At 43.4% G+C, this 23,602-nt stretch overlaps 3 protein-coding genes across 3 annotated transcripts; 2 read left to right on the top strand and 1 right to left on the bottom strand.

Annotated features, from left to right (window-relative positions):
- Positions 1-1,699: 1,699 nt before the first annotated feature.
- On the bottom strand, positions 1,700-5,365 carry LOC131317152 (uncharacterized). Its single transcript, XM_058346725.1, has 3 exons — positions 3,723-5,365; positions 3,394-3,538; positions 1,700-3,301 (listed from the first exon to the last, which is right to left on the bottom strand). The coding sequence occupies exons 1-3, from the start codon at positions 5,363-5,365 to the stop codon at positions 1,700-1,702; spliced, it is 3,390 nt and encodes a 1,129-aa protein (XP_058202708.1).
- A 10,290-nt stretch (positions 5,366-15,655) lies between these two features.
- LOC131317151 (uncharacterized) lies at positions 15,656-16,816 on the top strand. The gene has a single exon (XM_058346724.1). The coding sequence runs from the start codon at positions 15,656-15,658 to the stop codon at positions 16,814-16,816; it is 1,161 nt and encodes a 386-aa protein (XP_058202707.1).
- Positions 16,817-20,705: 3,889 nt separating this feature from the next.
- LOC131317150 (uncharacterized) lies at positions 20,706-21,860 on the top strand. Its single transcript, XM_058346723.1, has one exon. The coding sequence runs from the start codon at positions 20,706-20,708 to the stop codon at positions 21,858-21,860; it is 1,155 nt and encodes a 384-aa protein (XP_058202706.1).
- The last annotated feature ends 1,742 nt before the right edge of the window (positions 21,861-23,602 follow it).

Below are 23,602 nucleotides of genomic sequence, written 5' to 3'. Positions count from 1 at the left end.
ATGGGTGCCCAATTTCATCACCCCGAACAAAAAACAAATCCTAGCATCAGACAGCCTCAAGGAGGATCCCTCCCTGCTTTTACTCTTCATTTGGGGCTGGCTTTGCCGAGGGACATACAGAGTCCCCCGTCTCTGAAAGCAGCCCTGAGTGAATATTACTACCATGCTGGAAGGGTAAGTAAACTTGTACTTGAAATGACTATTAGTTCGTTCTCTTGCTCTTCGGAATAATTTTAATTCTGCTTATGACCGCAGGCTACCTAATCCATCATGAGTGCCCAACTCTACCTCACCGAACACGACAAGAAGTCGAAGCTGCTGAAGCAGTTGGTTGAGTACAACAAGGGCATGGCCGAGGATTACAAGAAGAGCTTGGAGCAATCCGAGCTCGCGAGACAAGGCTTGGAAGTTCAGGTTACAAATCTGAACGACCTAATCAAGGGGCTGCATGAGTCGACCGAGCAAATGAGGGCCGAAGGAAAAGATGAAGGGTTGGCTGAGGGGAGAGCCCTTGGGCGATAAGAAATGAAAAAAGAGATGGAAAAGGAGATGCAGGGGCAGTATGAGAAAGGGTATGCCCAGGCTGAAAAGGATGTGGCCGATCAAATCATTGAAGTGTAAGCCGAGATTAAAGAGGGCCAACACAAAGAAAGCTTCATGCTGGGATACAACAGGGGTCTTGACGATGCAGGCGTTGAGCCTGACGATGAGAGGAGGAGTCTGGTGGAAGTACCACCCCTCGCCCCTGCCGAAGCTGCAGCAGAAGAGACAATAGTTAGCGCTGCCGACTCGACCACCCTATCAGCCTCTGCCGACGCTCCAACAATTTAAATTGGCTTTTGTTTGTTTTTTTTTAAATATGGTTGGCTCCGAACAATTGGAACCTTGCCAAACCATTTAGATGTAACTGAAACATGTTGGAGAATCTCTCAGTGAATGATAATCGTCTTGGTTCCTTGATTTAACGACCTTGCAAATCTTTTTGTTTGTTTTACAAGTCTTTTCGCTCGGTTCAGAGTCATTGTTCGGATAAAGTTTATTGTTTGCCAAGTCTTGCTGTTCGGCTTAAGTTTATTGTGTAGCCTAACATAAGCCCCCTGGCTTAGTGGATGGTCATGGTGTAGAAATGAGAATCCAGTAAGGCAAACAAGTGGGTACACAATAGGATTATCAGTCATCAGCGTTGAAAGTAAGTGGTTCTTCCGAGGGAAAAGTCTTGAACGGTGAGAAATGTAGTTAAGCAGGTTCCAATCCAAGGGCTTTGAAAAATTGTTCCGAACGAACAGTACAGTAAACTACAAGAATGTTCACCGAACAAACAAATCATCATGGGCTTCGAGATTTTCACCCGAACAAACAAACCATCATGGGCTTCGAGATTTTCACCCGAACAAACAAATCATCATGGGCTTCGAGATTTTCACCCGAACAAAGGAAGGGCTAGATAAGATACCCCAGTTACAAGAATAAATAGAAAAACAACTGAACAATTAAAACAAATTTGCATTAAATACATGACGTTCACAAGCGTATTTGCCGAACAAAAATGCAAATACAAGAGAAGGAAAGTAAAAAAAGGTGGAGGATGCCAAAACTAGCCATGAAATTTCCTAAGTTTTTGAGCATTCCACGAATTGGCAATTGGCGTCCCATCCATTTCAGCAAGCTTGTAGACACCATGCCCGATCTTTTCCACCACTCAGTAAGGTCCTTCATAGGGATCCTTCAGCTTGGTTAGCTTGGACGCTTCGATAACCATCCGAAGGACTAAGTCCCCGACGTTAAATGGACGAGCGCGAACATTGCGGTTGTAGCCCCTTGCAACTTCTTGCTGATACGCGGCGTGCCGGAGGTTAGCATTATCACGTAGTTCTTCAGCGAAGTCTAACTCAGCACCCACAAGTGCATTATTGTCCACAGGATGCAAATTCTCCGTTTGAGCCGTAGGGATCATAGTAGACAAAGGGAGGACGACTTCCATACCGTAGGCCATAGCAAATGGAGTCCGACCTGTGGACCGCCGGGGTGTGGTACGGTAGGCCCATAAAACGTGTGGGAGCTCTTCCACCCACTTACCGAGCTTCCTATCCAGACGCTGCTTCAGCCCCCGAGTGATGATCTTGTTAGATGCTTCGGTTTGTCCATTACCTTGAGGATAGGCCACCGAGGAATTATGGATCGTGATGTGGCGCTTTGCATAAAAAGCTTTGAGGGCGGACGTGACAAACTGGGAGCCATTGTCTGAAAGGATGGCGTACGGTATACCGAACCTCGAGATGATGTGCTTCCAAATAAAACGTTCCACGTCACCTGCGGTGGTCTTGATCATGGGGGAAGCTTCAACCCACTTGGTGAACAAATCTGTTGCAGTGAGCATATACTCAAATCCTCCAGGAGCCTTCGGCATCTTGCCTACTATGTCAAAAGCCCAAACCGCGAACGGCCACGGACTAGTGATCATTTTAAGGGGGAAGGCAGGCTGGTGGATAAGAGATGCTTGCTTTTGGCACCGAACACAGAGCTTCATGTATTCTTCGGACTGCTTGACCATCTTCGGCCACCAATAGCCTTGCGTCAGAGCACGCTGTGCAAGGGACCGTCCTCCTGAATGCGTCCCACAGCTTCCCGAATGGAGTTCCTCCAGAACGACTGGCACAAGGTCGTCGTGGACGACACGTAGATCGGGGCCAGTGAAAGTTCGTCGGTATAGATTGTCGTTCGGACCCAGGAAAAAATTGGCCGCTCGGCAACGGAGTTTGTACGCTTCGCGCTTGTTCGGTGGCAACACCTGGTTCTTCAAGTAATCAATCACTGGATCCAGTTGACCCTGTCCGAGGGAGACGGCCATGACCTGTTCACACGGCTGTTCGAAGCTCGGTTTGATGACGTCGTCAAAGGTAATAGTGCGACTGCCCGAGGTCTTGTAAACCGAAGCGAGACCTGCCAGGGCGTCAGCATGTGCATTATGTTCCCGAGCGATCCATTCCACTTCTACTCGTCCAAACCGTCCGAACAGAGCCAATACGTGGCTTACGTAAGCATTCATACGTTGATCTTTGGCTTGATAATCATCGTTTAAATGACCCACAATGAGTTGAGAGTCACAAAAGACATGAACCGAATCTGCATCCAGCCAAAGAGCAAGTTGGAGGCCTGCAATCAAAGCTTCATACTCCGTCTCGTTGTTCGTCGCCGTGTACCCAATCGAGACCACGCTTTCATGTACAGTCCCGCTTGATGACACAAGGACGATGCCCGCACCAGCCCCGTGAACATTAGAAGCTCCATCGACGGTCAGTCGCTAAGCGTCGCCGGAGAAGTGCTTCCATTGCCGCTTGGGTTTCTTTCGTCCGAGGGAGTACCAAGCCCGGAGGGGCTCCACGGGACTGTTACTTGGTCCTTCCAAAACCTCTTCTTCCAGAATCTGAGCTTCTTCAGCAGCGGTGGCCAAGGTGTTGGCTTCGTCTTGCAATCTTGGAGTGAGTTCGGCAAAGAAGTCGGCCAAAGCCTGTCCTTTGATAGCGGTCCGAGGCTCAAACTGGATGTTGAAATTGGCCAAGTCTTGAGAGAATTTCAGGATCTGGCTCGACGTGTCCGTCTTCCGAAGGACAGCTTTGAGAGGAAACTCAGTGAGGACCACAATCCTATGGGATTAAAAGTAAGGCAAGAGGCTCGTTTTAGCTGAAACGAGAGCCAATGCCAATTTTTCCATAGGCAGATACCTCGTTTGAGAGTCTGTCATCGTTTTGCTGGAATAGAAAATTGGCTGATGCTCCATCCCCTCTTCCGGAACAAGAACAGCGCTCGTCGCATGATCAGAAACAGCAAGGTAGAGATATAGATCTTCATCGGGTAGGGGCTTGACGAGCAAAGGAGCGTGGGACAGGTATTGCTTTAAAGATTGCAAAGCCTGCTCGCACTCATCGGTCCATACGAATCTGCGTCGGCTAGTAGTGATTGCTTGAAAAAATGGACGGCAAAGGTCTCCCGAATGTCGGATGAAGAGGTTCAAGGCAGCCACCATTCCTGTAAGTCGTTGTACTTCTTTGATAGTAGTGGGAGCTCGGAGATTTCGCACGGCCTGGATCTGTGTGGGATCAGCTTCGATTCCTCGGCGGCTCACGATGTGACCGAGGAACTTCCCCGAACTTACACCAAATGCACACTTCTCAACGTTGAGGCGCAACTTCCGCCGCTTCAGAACAGCAAAAACCTCTCCCAAGTCCCGAAGGTGGTCCCGAGCAAACGTACTTCTGCAAACCAGATCATCGATATAAGCTTCCACTGTTTTGCCGAGCATTCCGGGAAACATTTTTGTGATGGAGCGTTGGAAGGTTGCCCCGGCATTCTTCAGGCCGAACGGAACGACCTTGTAGCAGTAAGTGCCCCGAGGAGAAATAAAGGTCGTCTTCTCCTGATCTTCCGAATCCAAAGCTATTTGGTGATAGCCTCGATATGCATCCATAAAGCTCAGGTGTTCGCATCCTGTCATTGCGTCCACCATTTGCTCAATCCGAGGGAGGGGGAATCTATCCATAAGGTAGGTGTCGTTGAGGTCCGTATAATCCACACAAACCCGCAGCTTCCCATTTTTCTTCGGCACAACCACCGGATTGGCAAGCCAGGTGGGGTATAGGACTTCCCGAATGACGCCTGCCTCCAACAATTGATCCACTTCTGTCATTACAGCTTCGATATGTGCGCTAGACGAGCGTCGGACTTTCTGAACCACCGGCCGCCTACTTGGATCGACGTTCAATGAGTGCATGGCGAACGAAGGATCCACACCCGGCATGTCCTGCGGTGTCCAAGCAAAAACTTCAATGTTCCTCATCAGGAAGTCATACATCTCCTCGCGTTTGGCAATGCTCAGAGAATTCTCAATTAAAAAATATCTTCCTTTGCCCCCAGGGATTGAGAAGCGTATTAACTCCTCGGTAGATCTTCGTTCGGCCGGCACTCCAACATCTTCAATTATAGGAACGGGAGTGGCTTCCACGCATTGCACCTCCATACAGCTCTGTTTGTTTGTGACAGTGCTGATGGAGCATTTCTTTGATTGGATTTGATCCCCTCGGAGGCTTTCTTGGCGTCCATTCCATCCAATAAATTTGACCACCTGGTGATAGGTAGAAGCGATTACCTTCATTTCATGCAACCAGGTTTGGCCGAGTATGACATTGTATGGACTGGGAGAAGCGACCACCACAAATTCAATTTCGAGAACCCTTGACCCCGCCCGCACAGGAAGAGTGATCAAGCCGAGCAGCCAAACCGGGGCTCCAGTGAAGCTAACAAGGGGAGTGGATGCTGTCCGAAGCTGAGCGGGAGATAATCCGAGGCTCAGGAATGTTGAGTAAAACATCACGTCCGCCGAGCTTCCTTGGTCTATCAATACCCATTGTACGGTTGATTTTTCAATAGCAACAGTAACGACGAGGCGTCCGTATGAGGGAATTGAACACCTTTCAAGTCGTCGGATGAAAAGGTAATAGTACTGTCGAGGCTCGGATCCTCCCATTTTCGCTTGCCTGAAGCGCCAATGTTGCAAACGAATAAAGAGGAGACGGCTCTGTCAATTTCTGAACGAAGCTCGGCTGCCCTTCCTTCGGAAACCAATCCCTGTATTACACTTACAAGATTGCCGATGAAAGGTGGAGGTGGTGGAAGTGGATTTCGCCGAACGTCAATCCACTGATTCAGATGCCCAGCCGCTGCAAGCTCTTCGAGATACCGTTTAAAAGGTGGGCATTGCGTAGTGTAATGGCCGCGCTCCTTGTGATACATGCACATCCCTGGTCCGCGCCCGACGGTGCCTAAGAGTACAGTCGGCCAAACAAAGAATGGCAATTTGCCGATGATGTTGAGGAGTTTGTAGATTGGTTCGGTGAATACCGTATGTTCGGCCACGTACTCGTCCTGCCGTGGTTCTCGTTTCGTTTGCTGCCATGATTGTGGCTGAGGGTGCTGCGGAGGTCGACCCTTGTTGGGCGTTTGGCCTGAGCTGCCTTGGCCTCCTTACCTCTGGCGAACGTTTGACACTTGCTTCTTCGCCCCCAGTGTTTTGGCTGGTTCAGGTGCCTTTTGTATGTGGCGTTCGGCCATGGCTTCCTCGTGGACGCAATCCTTTTCAATTATCGTCATGAGCTCTCCCATTGTCTTAGGAGGATTCCGCGAGAGGTCACGGAACATCGTCGAGGCTGGATCCAGCCCGTTCATAAAGGATTCGGCCGCAACACCATGATCACAATCTGGGATCAGATTATAGACCTCCCAGTAACGCTCGGTATAAAGCCGTAGGGTCTCTCCTGCCGCTTTCTGCATGTTGACCAGCATAGACAACGTCTTCGGTTGAATGTTGCTGGTTACAAAGCGTTTGCTAAACTCCAACTCCAGCTCGTTGAAACAAGTGATAGATTTGGGTTTCAACTGGTTGTACCACAACATGATCGGCTCGTGATAAGCACCCGAGAATGTAATGAAGGGTGCGCTAGTATCTAGTTTTAGTCTAATTTAATTACTTATTAGTTATTATTAACGTGTTTGCTCGTATAGTGCTTTGGTTATGTTTTATAGATAAATCGCCAAATAAAGGAGTCTTTGAGGCCTAAGGCATGTCAAGGTGGAAACAGCCCGAGCAGAAGTTGTTTTGCCCGAGCAGAAGTTGTTTCGCCCGAGCAGAACCAGAAATGGCCAAGGCAGAAGAAGTTTCGCCCGAGCAAAACAAGACTTGCCCGAGCAAGAGGCAGAGGAAGGCAGCCAAGGCAGAATTCTGAGCTATTGAGCTCGGCATCGATGGGATGCCATTTGTTATATCGATGCCGAGCCCCTTAGTGGTCCAGCCCTTTAACCAGCTCGGCATCGATGGGATGAAATGCTTTACATCGATGCCGAGCCCTTTAGTGAAGCACTCTAAGGCCGTTGCCATCGATGCCGAGGGCCTTAGCATGGGATTTTCGGAGCATCTAGGGAATATTCTAGGCGCGGAGCTTAGAAGTATAAAAGCTTATTTCATCATTTTGTAAAAAGTAGTAGACTTAGACTTGCTTACCTAATTTTAGATCTAGATCTAGATTCAAATTGTTCTTGATTGTTCTTGAGTGTTCTTATTGTTCTTCATTTTTTCAGCACTTATCTTTTAATTTTCTGCCCTTAGTTGTTACTTTTTGATATTGTCGCCTTAATTAAAGTTGTTTATCTTCTCCCGATCTATCTTAATCTCTAATTTTCTTCTAGTGTTGCTTTTCAATTATGTTGAGTAGATTTTTGCTTGCTTTTATCTCTCTAGATATGAGTGAGTAGTTTCAAGGGTTAGGTCATGGGATGATTAGCATCTCATGACTCGGGCGAAAATTGCATTTTGCACCCAATAAAGTTTTAAACTTTGATTTGAAAATTGATGTGGGGTTCGGGTTTGTTTGTCAAATCACCGAGGTGTTAACCTCTTTGATCATGTGTAGGTGGGAGCTTCGCCTACCCACCACACATGATGTGTAACAACTCCGATTTTTCGTTCAATAAAAATCTCGTTGTTATTTGAAATTTCTTAATTTCTCTTAATTGCTCGTTGATTTCATTCCTTGTTGTTTGTATTTAAGCAATCGATCGCCTTATCATCGTATTTCTCGACTAGAAACCCTAATCGCACTTTGAACCCTCAAGGATCGTTTCTAGACTTATATGCCCTACCTAGCAAGCCTAGTTAGCTTCTAACCGGCTCGATGGAGTAACCAAACTAGAAAGTCACCTAGTTACTTATCCCTAACCGAAGATGGACCATTTTGCCCATTTGAACCTTTTGAACCTTTTGAACCCTAGACTAGAAATTGTTTAATTGTTTTCTTTTATTGTTTTAACTTTATTCTTTATCCATTGGACGATAAATGTTAGGGGGATTATTATCCATTGGATAAAAGAAACCCATTTCTTTATATTAAAAGGATTTTGAAAGATTTAAGCAAAGTACTATGATTGACATTTATAATTATTTTGAAGAGTACTTTTCAATTACTTTACTAATAAAAGTACCCAAGTAACTATGGACCATTGGACAATAACCATTAGGGTAATCTTTACCCATTGGACAAAAGCATTCTCTTTATTTTATTTGGTAAGTACATATATATATATATATATATATATATATATATATATATATATATATATATATATATATATATATATATATATATATATATAACCATGGGATTTTACAAAAGGACATGTAGTCATTTCCAAAACATAGTTTAATATTTAAAGTACCCGTACCTTATTATCCCTTGGATTATAACCATTAGGGATTCTATTAACCATTGGGTAATAGGCTCATCTTTCAACCAAAGTACTTAACCCATTAAACTAATATTTTGTTAAGATTCCCGGGAGTACAAAAGTACATTATTTTATTATTTAAAGTACTCGTACTTTATAATTGTTTATTGGAGAATTTTGACCCTTTAAAACTAAATTGCCCTTTTGTACAAAAGTACCTATTGTTTAATTATATTCTTACATGTTTGTACATATATATACATATATAGTTAGTACATGAGAGAGAGAGAGGGAGAGAGAGGAGAGAGAGGCCGAGAGAGAGGAGAGGAGAGAGAGGCCGAGAGAGAGAAAGAGGGAGAGGGAGAGAGAGAGAAGGAAAGAAGAAGGAAGGAGAAGAAAGATGGGACTTGTACTTGGTGATTCTTCATCTTTTCAAAGATTGAAGATGTATATCTTCCATATCTTCCTCCATTGTCCTCCTTTGTACCAATTTCATTTGTTTAAACCAAGAATCTTGTACCTATGTCTCCTCCATTGCAACATATCTTCCAAGAATCCCATCCAAGGACTAACATAGCCATGCAAGCCTACCATTTAGCCATTGATCTTCCAACCAAGCCTTAACTTCACCCATCAAGCTTTCAATCAAGCTTGACAAGTGAAAGAAATCAAATTTGTAGAGAGAGAGAGAGAGATTCGGTTGAGAGAGGGAGAGGAGAAGCCCTTGCCTATAAATAGAAGCTCATTCCAAAGCTTAAACTCACACCTCAAACCATTGCTCTCACTTCTCTCTAGAAATTCCAAAAGTTCTTGCTTTCAAAGTTCTAGTTTTCTAGTGTTCTTGAGTGTTCTTGAGAGAAACCACCAAACCACCTCCCAAAACCGCCGTTAGATCTTTTAAAGTAACTTAGTTAAGTTAGGAAGTTGTTTCTAGGAAGAGAAAGTATAACTCTCTTCCTTTCGAAGCAAACCGACGCCGTTACGCCGCCGAAATCCAAAACCGACGACCGAATCTTCTTAGCCGACTACTACTGCCAAGAAGCAAGGTAGAATATTCTTATCGTCCACCCCAAATATAGTGTAGGAACTTCTTATCTCTATTCCTAAGTATAAGTAGTTTTGTATCATAACTCAAAAATAAGTTCATTTGAAAGTAACTTTGTTCATTAAAGCTTATGTAAATAAGGTTATCTTTGTTTAAAAATGAATGGGATGCATGATGTTGTTGTTGTGATTCAAACATGTTATGTGGTCAAGGGTTGGATAATATTGTTGTATTCATTTTAATTTTATCAATGCTCGTTATGTGGAAAGTCCTACACCACGGAGTCTATGTATGTAACGTGACACGAAAACCAAGAGAATAGAGACATGGCACCTAGGGTGTGTTAACGAAGATAAAAATGTGTATCCGAGGGAGGAAATATTTTGAAACTACATAATGACCGGTTTTGGGTGCATTATGTGAGTTGTGTGTGTGTATGCCAATGGGAACCCGGCGCGGCGGAACCATTGTGAGGATACTCAGGAAACCAGCGCGGCGGAACCGAGGTTGGGTGTGTGCTTGGTTATCCGCGGTACGGAGCCAATGCGGTTGTGTGCCAATGGGAACCCGGCGCGGCGGAACCATTGTGAGGATACTCGGGAAACCGGCGCGGCGGAACCGAGGTTGGGTGAGTTAAAAAGGAGTTTTTGGGTAAAAAGAAAAGTGAAGTAAAAACATGGTCTACGATGAGTCCAAGTAATGAACACAACATTAGTCAAGTAAGGATTGTAGATTCGAATATTTGGATGGACTATATGCATGATCTAAGTGGAAATTGTTGTTATTATTGTTCTTCGTTCATAAGTTAAGGGTTAGAGGGTTTGGATAGTTCTATTGAACTTTTTGGCTCACGGTGTTGCCTTTTTGGTGACCCTGGCATATTATACCGGTGGCGACGCGGGTATAATATGTCAGATCTCATAGATGAGCAGGGCGAGCTTTACACCTTGGAAGCCTTCGGAGCCGAGGAGCTAGCTGTGATGGAAGAACAAGCGGAGCTGTAGTTAGGAGCCTTAGTTTCCTTCCGTTTGTAATAAAAGTACTCCTTTTATGTTTTTGTTGTAATAAAAGAGCCAGACTCAGCTTTTATTTCAATAAAATGTTTTATTTAACGTACCTAAAATTCGGGGCGTTACATGATGCTTAGAGCTCTTTCGCACGAAGTATTTGCCAAATGAACTCTAGAGCTAGCTTGGTGCTCAAATCATTTTATCTTCCGATTTGAGAACTTTAACCAAGTATCTTAAATTGTGTAGTTGGGTGAAAAGTGTAATTTAGCTTGAGTTTTGGGTGTTAATAATTTCTAGACCTAGCCTATCTTTTCTCTAGTTAATTTCTTTTTAATTTAGCCCTTTTATTTCCACCGTTTAAAGTAAAACAAAGTTGGCTGTCTAAAAGTCGAAAGCTCGTACTTCCATCTACAAATCCGACCAAGCCATATAATTATTCCCTTGGGTACGATCCCAGATTTTCGGTTTATTATGCTTCAAACGACGTGTTAAACCCTACGCTTGGGGTATTATTCCGCATTATTATTATCATCGGAGCGAACGAAGCAGCTCGCTGAGAGTGAGTGGGAAGATCTTGCACATAAGGGCGTCAGAAAAGTTGTGGAGGCTCATAGTTTGTCTAAAGCGACAAACGAAAGCAACTGCGTCCTCTTTTGCCTCGTAACGCTTCAGCTTCGGCATGACAAACCTGTCCGGCGGTCGTTCCTGTTGGATAGCATCTATGAAGGGGGAAGCTTTTGCCTTCCCGAGCTTCGAATTATCCTCTTGAATTGGGGTTTGTGGGATAATAGGAAGAGGAACGTCAGCGCGCGGCTCGGGAGTCCTTCTTCGTTCACGCCGATGGTGTCGGTGATGCTCCTCTTTTTCCTTTGGTCGCCGAGTGTCTGGAATCGAAGGCGCCCGCGCCTCTCCACTTGAACCCGCCAAGTGAGCGTGCCGAGGCTGAAAACCTGGGTCGACGGGTTGATACATGGTCGGTAAACCCGTAAACTGTTCATATAGGATAATGGTATTGTTGTGTTCCGAACGGTTGCCTCGGTTTTCTGTTCGGTGGCGACTGCCTGAATTAGTCGAATGCTGCCCGTCAAGGCGTCCAGAATCGTGTTGGGAGCGTACCGAACATTCCCGGTTGCTGCTGGTGCGTGTGTGCCGAGGTGGATTGTTTAAATCCACGGGCTTCTTTCCACTTCTTGGACTCATTTGTCGTTCGGATTGAGGTTGTGCTCGTTTGGACGTTCCTCTTTTATTGGTTCCGGCTGTTGAACCTGTTGCTGAGGATCGAGAACTCTCGGCACGAATAATGCTCGGTAACCGAGGTCGTGAAGCCCCTTGATCAAGACGCTCAAAGACAGTTTGTCGCTCGGGAACAAGGACTTCGGTCATCTGGGTTGGACGAGACGGTCTGCTTCGCTTGCGGGATTTCTTCGGTCGACTGGGCTCGGCATGATGCTCGTTTGTCGGGGTTGCGATCACCCCTCCATCTCGCTCCTCCAGCCGTTGTTAGAGCATGGCAATAACCGCTGCTTGACGTTTCTGTTCGGCCAAGACGATATCCAACTTGGTGGGTGGAAAAGAGAGTTGGTGGGCCACGTGGGGAACCGTCCTAGCCGCTTGACGAGGCTCAAGACTGATAGACCCATAACCTTCCAACCCAAGGGTAAAGTTTTTCGGACGCGGAGGTGAGAGGCGTTGAGCCATTTGTTCCGTTCAGAGGAGTGAAGCAGACATAATTTGAGTTGGGACCTCAACTAGTGTTAAGAACACGAAGAACACAAAGAACACCCCAAAACTTTAAGTTGTGATCCCCAGCAGAGTTGCCAATTGTGGGGGCGTGATTTCTTCGTGAACCTTCCTGTGTAGCTATCTTCGTGTGTGGAGCTGTGAGAGCTAACTCCGATCTTGATGTACCTGCAGAACCGGAGGGGGATGTTCCTCCGGGAAGAAGCTCCGACGAACTTGTCAGTAAGTGGAGAAGAGAAGAAAAGAGAAGAGGTTTAATGAGAAAATATGCTAATATATGGAAGAGAGTGCAGTTGTTCAAGAGTTCAGAGCCCCTTTCTTAGTGGTGTTGCTCTTCTATTTATAGACAAAGGGGTGGAGTGCTGAGCAAGTTGGTCATACTTTCCACGTGTTACGTTCTGCTCGGGTGGCGCCTTGTAGCAGGGCCATTTAATGAACACTACTTTCCAAGTCTTACAGAGTCACATGGGTCGATGTCAGAAAGATCACATCGTTCAGAGATGTCACTTCGAATATCAAAAATTACAGCTTACTTTTCACAAGATATTTCTGGAAGGTCTTATAATCTTCTGTACTCGGTGGAGCCCACTTCTGACACACGAAGAATTTCCGAGCATTCGATAGTCTTTCCGAAGAAGAACATGGCTGAACAAGAGGACATCCCGAGCGTTTGGGATGGATTACCGAGCGAACTCAAATAATTTTTTGTTCGGGTAAGGCAAATAACGTTCAGAAAGAATCACGGGGATCCGTCTATCCTTCGGATGACTAATGACGCAACAGCCGAAGCTCATCCCCATCTACAGTTGAACTGAGACAGCTGGTCGATGCGATAGCGTGAACCTTTACCCCCCTTTCTGAACCTTATGAACCTTCAGATATTTCGATCTCCTACAAATTTCATCCTCGGTCCAACCCCATTTCTTAAAAACCTCAACCTTCTTCTCCCATGTAGATTTACTCACTGCTCTCAACGTATGAATTGCTCTAAGAAAATTTTCTTTCAAAGGATCAAACCCCATTTTCTCTACATCCTCCACGATCTGTCGAAACTCATTGCTGCGCATCATGAATGGTCTAGGTTGCTTCATCAACGAACTCATTACACAGGCATTCGACACACTGGCTTCATGCAAGATTTCGATGTTGGGTGTGACATGACTTAGCTCGTCTAACAACAGAAGCATAGCACAACGTTTAACAGCAGCTACGGCTTCTCTTCGGATTGAAAATAAATACTACAGAAATTGAAAGACGGGATGATTAACTTTTCCAAGCTTCTCCAAGGAAATCGGGATGTGGATACTATTCTGGCAACATCTTCGACTGAAAAGCCTTTAGATTTGAGAAACTCGAATTTGGGCAAAAGGGATTTATTGGGATCAGATAAGAGTAACTTAGGGGACTTTTTAATGAGGTTTGAGATCTGGGTTTTGGTGAATTCATGGTTCTTGAAGAATGCCAGCACAGAGTCTGGCCTTTCGGGAGATTCGAAATTGACACGCTTTGATGCTGAAATAGATTCTTCCGGAGAAAACCCACATGATTTTATGAGGTAAGTGACTGCGAATGGGTGTTGATTTGTTGGGTTTTGAAGGGATTTGAGAGATGAGGAAAATGGGTGGATTTGAAAGAAATAGATATTGTGGGCTGGAGAAGCTTTAGCAGCAGAACTTACATGGTGCAAAGTTTTCGTACAGATAGACTTCATCATTTCATGAAATGGAAAGCAAAAGAGGAGGAACGAACTTGTTTTTCAGAGGAGATCTTCACACACTGTGAAAATATTCCCCCAAAACTAGGGCTGCAAACGATCCGAGCCGCTCGCGAGCGGCTCGAAGCTCGGCTCGATAACGGCTCGGCTCGGCTCGGTTCGAGACACAAACGAACGAGCTCGAGCTAGTCGAAACTCGGCTCGAATTGGCTCGCGAGCCCAACTATATTTTATATATATATATATATATATATATATATATGTATATATATTACTTACAGAGCTCGAGCTCGGCTCGCTCGACTCGTTTATGATTACTTACAGAGCTCGAGCTCGGCTCGTTTATATATATATTACTTACAGAGCTCGAGCTCGGCTCGCTCTACTCGTTTATGATTACTTACAGAGCTCGAGCTCGGCGAGCTCGGCTCGTTTATGAAACAGATATATATATATATAGCCGAGCTCGAGCTCTGTAAGTACATCTCGAGCCAAGCTCGAGCTCGAGTCCTGCAGCTCGTCACGAGCTCGAGCCGAGCTCGAGCCAACTAAATTTTTGGCGAGCCGAGCTCGAACACTCTAAAACTCGGCTCGGCTCAGCTCGTTTGCAGCCCTACCCAAAACCCTCTCCTTCCATGAACCCTAATGCCTTAGATTTTGTGAGTGGTTCTAGCATTAGGTCCCGACTCCCGTTTGGGAAAAAAAATTCAGTGTCGAATGGGTACAACGTGGTGCCTGCTCAGCGCATCTAAATAATTCATCATATTTTTTGATGACTCAGATTTGGAGAGAAAATATTGGAACGAGAGGAGGGAGGGAATTTCAATCTAAACCGTTGAAAAATATATCGGACGGCCCGAATGTAAACAGTTAGCACGTGGAATATACCACCCGGCATCCAAAATTCCCCACCCCCCCATTGTCAAGCTGCGCTGGGGCTAAAGCAGCTTGACAGCTTGTGCAGGATTATTATTATTTTTTTTTTATCTGCCGCTTGTGCAGGATTCTTCCCGCAACGAGTGCAAAATTTGTCATTTAGCTGTTGTGTTGTGGATAATTTAAGAGAAACGATAGGGGATGATGCTCCGGGCTCCATTTCGAGTCTTTTAATAATTTAAAAAAAAATTAAGTGAGTTTGAGAAAAATTATTTCAATCCGATATGTATAAATGATAGATCTAATTTTTCAATTTTTTTAAAATAAAAAATGGAAAGATCGGATTTTCCTATTTTTAAAAAATGAGAAGATTGAATCGATCACCTAGACATATCGTATTGAGCTGATTTGTCACGGGGCTCACTCAATTTTTTTTAAAAAATTATTGAATGGCTCTGATTTTTTAATCAAGACTGCTAGAAACACTTTTGAATGGTCCGGATACGCTCATCAAAGTGCTTGGTAGCATCTCCCAATCCGGGTAAACCATCATACAAAAGTTTGCGGCCAGAAGAATAAAGCTTGCGGTCAGAAGCAAAAACTCGAACAGAAGCGTGTTTTCGGTTCACGCTTTTTATATGATAGGGAAAACGTGATGGGTAGGTGCGTCTCTACAGAAAGCGTGCATGGGTAAACAGAAAGCAAAAGTATGCGGCCAACGTACAATGTATGCGGTCAAAATAAATAAATTGCGGCCAACATGAACAACATCGCGTCCACTACAAAAACAGAACCGTGTATGCGGCTACGCCTTCCTGATTCCTCCTCCCCGCAGCAACGACACATTACGTTTCCTATTAATAAGAAAGCCCCACCGCCAAAACAAATGCTAAAACCACTCACCAACTCTGAGGGGGGTTCATGGAAGAATAGGGTTTTAGGGCTCTGAAAAGCAGGTGCGTTCCTCATCTTTTCACTTCTGCTTTCAAATTTCATCAAATGATTACTATTAAGAGTTTCTGCACTAAAGCATTCCACCATGTAAGTTGTTCTGCTAGAGCTTCCCCAGCCCACAATATCCATTTCCTTCAGATCCACCCTTTTTCCTCATCTCTCAAATCGCTTAAAAACCCAGCAAATAAAGACCCATTCACAGTCACTTACCTCAGAAAATCATGTGGGTTTTCCCCAGAAGAAGCTATTTCGGCATCTAAGCGTGTCAATTTCGAATCTCCCGAAAGGCCAGACTCTGTACTGGCATTCTTCCAGAACCATGAATTCACCAAAACCCAGATCTCAAACCTCATTAAAAAGTTCCCTCGGTTACTCTTATCTGATCCCAATAAAATCCTTTTGCCCAAATTCGAGTTTCTCAAATCTAAAGGCATTTCAGCCAAAGATGTTGCCAGAATAGTATCCACATCCCCACTTGCTTTGAGAAGCTTGGAAAACTTAATCATCCCGTCTTTCAATTTCTGCCGTAATTATTTTCAATCCGAAGAGAAAGCCGTAGCTGCTGTTAAACGATGTGCTATGCTTCTTTTGTTAGATGAGCTAACTCATGTCACACCCAATATTGCAATACTGCGTGAAGCTGGTGTGCCAAATGACAGTATTATGCGTTCGTTGACGAACCAACCCAGACCATTCATGATGCGCAGCAATGAGTTTCGACAGATTGTGGAGGATGTGCAAAAAATAGGGTTTGATCCTTTGAAACACAGTTTTTTTAGAGCAATTCATGTTTTGAGGGCAGTGAGTAAATCTAGGTGGGAGAAGAAGGTTGAGGTTTATAAGAAATGGGGTTGGACTGCAGATGAGATTTTTGTAGCTTTTAAGCTGCATCCGGATTGTATGGGAGCTTCGGAGGGTAAGATCAACCGGGTAATGGATTTTGTTGTCAATCAAATCGGTTGGGAGCCTTCATTTATTGCAAGACGGCCAGTACTCATTTCATTGAGCTTGGAGAAGAGGATCATTCCAAGGTTTGCCATTTATCAAGTTTTGTCGTCTAAGGGTATAATTAAGACCAAAGATATTTATTGGACGACACTGCAAACTTCTGAAAAGCAGTTTCTAGAGAAGTTTGTTATATGTTACGGGGAAGAAGCTCCCGAGCTACTGAAGTTGTATAAGGAAAAGTTAGTGCTTGCAATGTAGTTTAGGATATGGGGGTTATGAGGATAAGAGTGGATTGGTTGAGGATTCCTCCCATTGATACTGAGGTGACACAAAATCGACTTGTTGTTTTGCTTCTTTTATTTGATTTTGGATAGCGGGTTCTACAATTTCTAGTAAAACAAGGTAATCGATCCAAATTTAGTCTTTGGAAGCAAGTTTGAGTCCTTTGTTTTCAGTCACTGGCAAAATGCACACTCTGAAGTCTGAACTCCAAATTGTTGTGCATTGAGGATTCTATCTTTTTGTAATGGTTGTCTTGACTCTTGGTACAACGTCATCATCTGCTAATTTGGTCAATACATTTTCGTCCATACATTTGGATTTTTGGTCCATGTTTTTGCGACATCTGCTCATTTGGAAATTTAACTTTTTCTTCACTGTTTGAATTTTAGTTTTGATGATTACAAAGATTTTTTTTATGTTGATCTTGGTTGTCTAAGCGGAAACAGTGTAAAGTCGAAATAGTCACTTTGCTAATGACGTGGATTTCATCCCATTGCTACATCACAAGGTGCCTTTGCAACGATGTTCCAATCCTTTTTCTCTTCCTAGCCACTCATAGTTTTCTTTTTCATCTTCTTAGTCTTCAATCTATTTGAGCATTGTTGTCCCTTGCATACTTTGAGGATTAGTAATTTAGCTAGGCTTGCATCCCTTTGGGTTGTTGACTCACTTCTGGATCGCTGTGAGAGAGAGGCAGAGAGCAATCACTATTCTGGCAAAGTGTATCACTCAACTTGATAATAAGCAGACTAAGAAAGGGATGCGCGCCTAATTGTAAGTGGTCAATTGGGGAAAAGCCTGAGAAAGAAAGGCGGATGCAATGGCTACCCAGGCGTATAGGAGGATGCTGCCTGAGGGTGGAGGATCACAAGGTTTGCTCTTATCCATCGCCATGAAATTTTCTTTGTATCCTACTTTCAGATTGCTTCAGGTTTCACCCTATTTTCTATGGCCTTCTTGCAATGTTTAAAAAATTGCTAGGCGCTAGTCCGGCAGGAAAGGGGCGCCTGGGCGCCAACTAGTCAGCCGCCTAGCGCCTAGGCAGGGACTAGGTGCCTGACTAGTCAGCTGTATAATCTAGGCGTCAGACCACTGCCAAGTGCCTAGGCGGGGACTAATCGGCCTAGGCGGCCACCTTTTAGAACACTGCCTTCTTGATGTGCTTGGGTTTTGATTTTTCGGCAGCTGCCACTCGTTATAATTTTCACCCCAACATAGTAAACATTTTGTACGTGATGGCAATAAAGTTTTCGTAGGGGATGACAATAAATGTGTGAAAAAAGCATTTGAAGTTCACATTTTATGTTAAGCTCTGATTGTTTGATCTCTGCATATAGAAGAAAGAAAGCTGTATTTTTTTAAGAAGTGTACTGATGGTTGAATGGTATGAATAGTTATGAATGCAAGGTCTGAGACTCCTTCCTTGTGGAGGGGAAAGAAGCCCACATCTTTTTTGTTTTTTTATCCGGGTACAACACAACTTGTGAGATAAATCTATTTTTGCAACGCTTACTATTGCATTATATACTGTGCATTCGGCTCAGCGTTCAGTTACAGGCTTGTCAAGCAAGCTGCATTACATATTTATCGAGTTCTGCGAAAAGTTAATAACAAAACCATGTTTGGTGCAATCACATATTCCCAACAACCCCGGGGAGGTGGGCGGAGGGAGGATGGTTGGAGCCTGGAGGGATGGGCGGCAATAGGGGAATAGCGGCTGGAGGTGCCTGAGGTGGTGGTCAGATGGCTGAGGGGAAGAAATGAACAAGTGACATGATTCTTTCTCGCTTCTTAAAATACCACCTGGACGTGAGAAATAATGCATTAGTATGATGTCTTCTAGATTCCAATTTTTTTGAAGAAACCAAATAACAGGAAATGAAGATGTTACAGAACCGTTTGTACCACTCTTCGGAGACTCATGGTTTCAATCACATTTTCAAGAAACATACTGAAAAACTAGTAGAGGTATGCCACCAGGAGCGCAAGCAACAGATGCTTTCGAAAGAGTATGAAATAAGCTCCTACTGAAGTGTTTTCTGTAAGACTCAAACTTCAAGTCGGTTATCGAAGTACCTTGCACACTAGGGTTCCTTGTGACATTTCTCGTCTTCAGCTTCTCCACTTTTCTGCCCAATGTGTTCCTGAGCCTGATTGCATGTAGCATTATATCACCTTGTGTTAAATTCTTCGAACATACATTAGGTACCACCCGCTGGTTCTTGTTTTCTGCATCTTGGGTGAACGAAAAAGCAGTTTAAGCTTCTGAAATTTGTTCAACCTTGTGGTTAGCATAACTACATGAGAGAGAGAGAGAGAGAGAGAGAGAGAGAGAGAGAGAGAGAGAGAGAGAGAGAGAGAGAGAGGTCCAAAAGTCATAGAAATTTCCTGACAAAAAGTCTGCTAGAGGCAATGCTATGAAAGCAATTTTACAAAGAATCAGATCATTTTTCAAAATGATTCCACGATGGTGTTGGGAACATACTCTACGGCAAGAAAGAATGTAGTTTGCTACTACAGCAGTTCCAACATGATGTTAGAACGAATCCTCTCACAACTGTGCAGTTAAATTTAATTCCTCTCTCAATCTGTAGGAACTAGTGTATTTGAACAAACAAGAGCTCCCATCCTGCCATTGTCTTTCTAAGGCGATGGAGTAAAGGGATGCCCGGCTCAAAAAAGGCGAACCGGCAAGGCAGAAAAAGGACTAACGATGAAGCCAGGAGCATAGGGAGGGACTTGAACCCTCAACCTCAAACTTGGCGAAGCTATGCACTACCATTAAGCTATTTCATCCATGGAGTCAGGCCACAATAAAGTAATTTTTTGTGAATTACTTAGTTTCAACGTGGATGTCTTTCATTTGACTGGATCGGAAATGGGATAAATTGAGGTGCGCGTAAGCTGGCCCGGACACCCCTAACTGTAAGAAAGAAAAAAGATAAAGTTGCTCATAGAAAAGTAAAAATGAAAGAGTTAATTTCGTTTTTATCCCCTAAACAATTCACATTTTTGTTACTTCGTCTGAAAACAATCTATTTTTTATCTCTCAGTTTTCCAATTGCAATCCATTTGGTCTTTTAGATAACAGGAGTCCAGATCATGGACGGAAAAAATTTCACGTGGCCACCAAACAAAAGACAACGCACAGTTTGTGGGGTTTACTTCAAGGTCTCACACAAACATTCCGAAAACATTCATTAGATTTGAAATGATATATCGAGTTCTTTAGAAAAATCAGCTTAACCAGATGACTACAATTTCTTGATCCAATACTTCAACTTTTCATTCAAAATTTAGAATTCTAATTTTGAATCAAAAGCTAGTAGATTAGATCAAGAACTCGTGGTTATCCGATTGAGGTAATTTCTTTAATGGGCTATTCGAAAAACTGTTTTAAATTTGATGAACATTTTGACTTGTTTGTGTGGGGACCTCGAAAAGGGCCCATGGGCATAGTCTTTTTGTTTGGCGGCCACGTGAACTATTTTCATCCAAGATTTGGACTCCGGTTGTCTATTAAATTAAATGGGTTGCAATTGGGATGTTGAGGGAAGAAATATATCATCATTTTTTAGTTTACGATGAAGTAGCAAAAATGTGAAAATTTAGGAGATAAAAGCAAAATTAACTCAAAACGAACTCCTGTAAACATAATTCTTGATACTTTGGGGAAAGAATCGTCACTCAAGCTTGTAGCTTCAGCCCAAACGGTAACCTAATGCTCAAAACGACTCACAAATACCCAGGGTTTCTAGGGTTCATGTAAGAAGGGAGAGGGTTTTAGGGAATATTTGCACATTCTGAGGTCTCCTCTGAAATTCAGGTTAGTTCCTCTTTCTTCTCCAAAAAATTTCGTCATCAAATGATCAAGTTTAACTTTAGGAACACTTTGCACCGTGTAAGTTGTGCTGCTAAATCTTCTCCAGCCCACAGTATCCATTTCCTTCAAATCCACCCCTTTTCCTCATCTCTCAAATCCTTTAAAAACCCAGCAAATCAAGACCCATTCATAGTCACTTACCTCATAAAATCATGTGGGTTTTCTCCAGAAGCAGCTATTTCAGCATCAAAGCGAGTCAATTTCGAATCTCCCGAGAGGCCAGACTCTGTACTGGCATTCTTCAAGAACAATGAATTCACCAAAACCCAGATCTCAAACCTCATTAAAAAGTTCCCTCAGTTGCTCTTATCTGATCCCGATAAAATCCTTTTGCCCAAATTCGAGTTTCTCAAATCTAAAGGCTTTTCAGCCGAAGATGTTGCCAGAATAGTGTCTACATCGCCATTTGCTGTGAGAAGTTTGGAAAATTTGATCATCCCGTCTTTCGATTTCTGTAGTAATTTGCTTCAATCCGAAGAGGAAGCCATAGCTGCTATTAAACGTTGTGCTATGCTTCTTTCGTTAGACAAGCTAACTCATGTCACACCCAACATTGAAATCTTGCATGTAGCCAGTGTGCCAAATGTCCGTGTAATAAGTTCATTTTTGAAGCAACCTAGACCATTCATGATGCGCAGCAATGAGTTTCAACAGATCGTGGAGGATGTAGAGAAAATGGGGTTTGACCCTTCGAAGGGGAGTTTTTTGAGAGCAATTCATGTGTTGAGAGCAGTGAGTAAATCTATGTGGGAGAAGAAGGTTGAGGTTTATAAGAAATGGGGTTGGACTGAGGATGAGATTCTTGTAGCTTTTAAGCACCAACCAGAGTATATGGAAGCATCGAAGGACAAGATCAATCGGGTGATGGATTTTGCTGTCAATCAACTCGGGTGGGAGTCTTCGTTGGTTGCAAGACGGCCAATACTCTTTTCACTGAGTTTGGAAAAGAGGATCGTTCCAAGGTTTGCCATTTATCAAGTTTTGTTGTCGAAGGGTATAATTAAGACCAAGTACATTAGTTTGAATACACTGGTTATTTCAGAAAAGCAGTTCCTAGAGAAGTTTGTTGTTCGTTACAATGAAGAAGCTCCCAAGCTACTGAAGCTGTATAAGGAAAAGTTGGAACGTGCGATGTAGTTTAGGATATGGAGGTACAAGGATAAGACTTAAGAGTGGATTGCCTCCTTTTGACACCAAACTGACACAATAGACTAGCTGTTTTGACTTGATTTTGGGTCAATGATTCTACAATTTCTTATATAACGAGGTAATTGATCAAATTTAGCCTTTGTGAGCAAGTTTGAGTCCTTTTTTCAGCATTATTGCAAATGCAGTTTGAAGGTCCACATTGTCATGCTTGTGGATTTACAATTATATCTTTTTGTTATGGTTGCCTTGATACAATGTCATCATCTGTTAATTTGGTCAATTTATTTTCATCGTTTGTTCATTCAGAAATTTTGTCCTTATGTTTGCATCATTCGTTCATTTGGAAATCTGATATTTTCTTCACTATTTGATTTTAGTTTTGATGATTGGAAATATTTTTGTTCTGTTGATCTTGGTTGTCAAAAAGGAAACAGTGCGAAAGTCAAATTAGTCACTTTGCTAATGATGTGGATTTCATCTCATTGCTACATCACAAGGTGCCTTTGCAATGATGGTCCAATCCCTTTTCTCTTCCTAGCCACTCAATACTTTTCTTTTTTAACTTCTTTGTCTTCAATGTTTTTGAGCGTTGTTATCCCTTACCTGCGCCAGTATACTTGTCAATTAGTAATTTAGCTAGGCTCGCATCCCTTTGGGTTGTTGACTCACTTCTGGATCGCTGCGAGAGAGAGCAATCACTATTCTGGCAAAGTGTATCGCTCAACTTGATAATAAGTAGACTAAGAAAGGGATGCAAGCGTAATCGTAACCTAGTCAAGAGGAGGAAAGCCTGGGAAAGAAAGGAGGACGCAATGGCTACCCAGGCCTGTAGACGGATGCTGCCAGAGGGTGGAGGATCACAAGGTTTGATCTTATCCATTGCCATGAAATTTTCTTTGCATCCTACTGTGAGATTGCTTCAGGTTTCACCCTATTTTCTATGGCCTTCTTGATGTGCTTGGATTTTGATTTTCCGGCAGCTGCCACTAGTTGTAATTTTCACTCCAACATAGTAAACATTTCGTAGGTGATGGAAATAATTTTTTTGGCAGCTGCCACTCTTTGTAACTTTCACTCCAACGTTATAAAGTTTTCGTAGGGGACGACAACAAATATATGAAAAAGCATTTGAGTTCAATTTCTATGTAATGCTCTGATTGCTTGATCTTCTGCATATAGAAGAAAGGATGCTGTATTTTTGAAAGAAGTGTACCATTCTGATGGTTGTATTGTATGAATAGTTCTGAAATGAATATAAGGTCTGAAGCTCCTTCCTTGCTGAGGAGAAAGAAGCCCACATCCTCTTTTATTTTATTTTATTTTTTAATCTGAGTACAACACAACTTGTGAGATAAATCTATTTTTGCAATGTTTACTAAGTATTGCAGTGCATTCAGCTCAGCGAACACTTACAAATTCGAGTTCTGCAAAAAGTTAAGAACAAAACCATGTTTACTGCAATCACATATTTTCAGAAAACCCCGGGGAAGGGTGGGCGGAGGGAGGATGGTTGGAGCCTGGAGGATGGGTGGCAATAGGGGAATGGAGGTTGGAGGTGGTAACCAGATAACTGGAGGGTGGCGTAGGCTGCGTAGCCTGAGGTGGTGGTCAGATGGTTGGAGGTGGTAACCAGATAACTGGAGGGTGGCGTAGGCTGCGTAGCCTGAGGTGGTGGTCAGATGGCGGAGGGGAGGAAATGAACAAGTGATGATTCTTTCTTGCTTCTTAAA

Source organism: Rhododendron vialii, chromosome 2a (genome assembly GCF_030253575.1).
Source record: "Rhododendron vialii isolate Sample 1 chromosome 2a, ASM3025357v1".
Lineage (NCBI taxonomy): Eukaryota > Viridiplantae > Streptophyta > Magnoliopsida > Ericales > Ericaceae > Rhododendron > Rhododendron vialii.
This window is presented reverse-complemented; position numbering and strand designations above follow the sequence as displayed.

Coding starts and splice junctions, on each gene's coding strand:
- LOC131317151 (XM_058346724.1), top strand. CDS start 15,656: ATGATTACTATTAAGAGTTTCTGCACTAAAGCATTCCACCATGTAAGT.
- LOC131317150 (XM_058346723.1), top strand. CDS start 20,706: ATGATCAAGTTTAACTTTAGGAACACTTTGCACCGTGTAAGTTGTGCT.
- LOC131317152 (XM_058346725.1), bottom strand. CDS start 5,365: ATGTTTTACTCAACATTCCTGAGCCTCGGATTATCTCCCGCTCAGCTT. Junction 3,539..3,722: donor ATGACAGACTCTCAAACGAG/GTATCTGCCTAT, acceptor TTCAACATCCAG/TTTGAGCCTCGGACCGCTAT. Junction 3,302..3,393: donor AGAGGTTTTGGAAGGACCAA/GTAACAGTCCCG, acceptor GGCGACGCTTAG/CGACTGACCGTCGATGGAGC.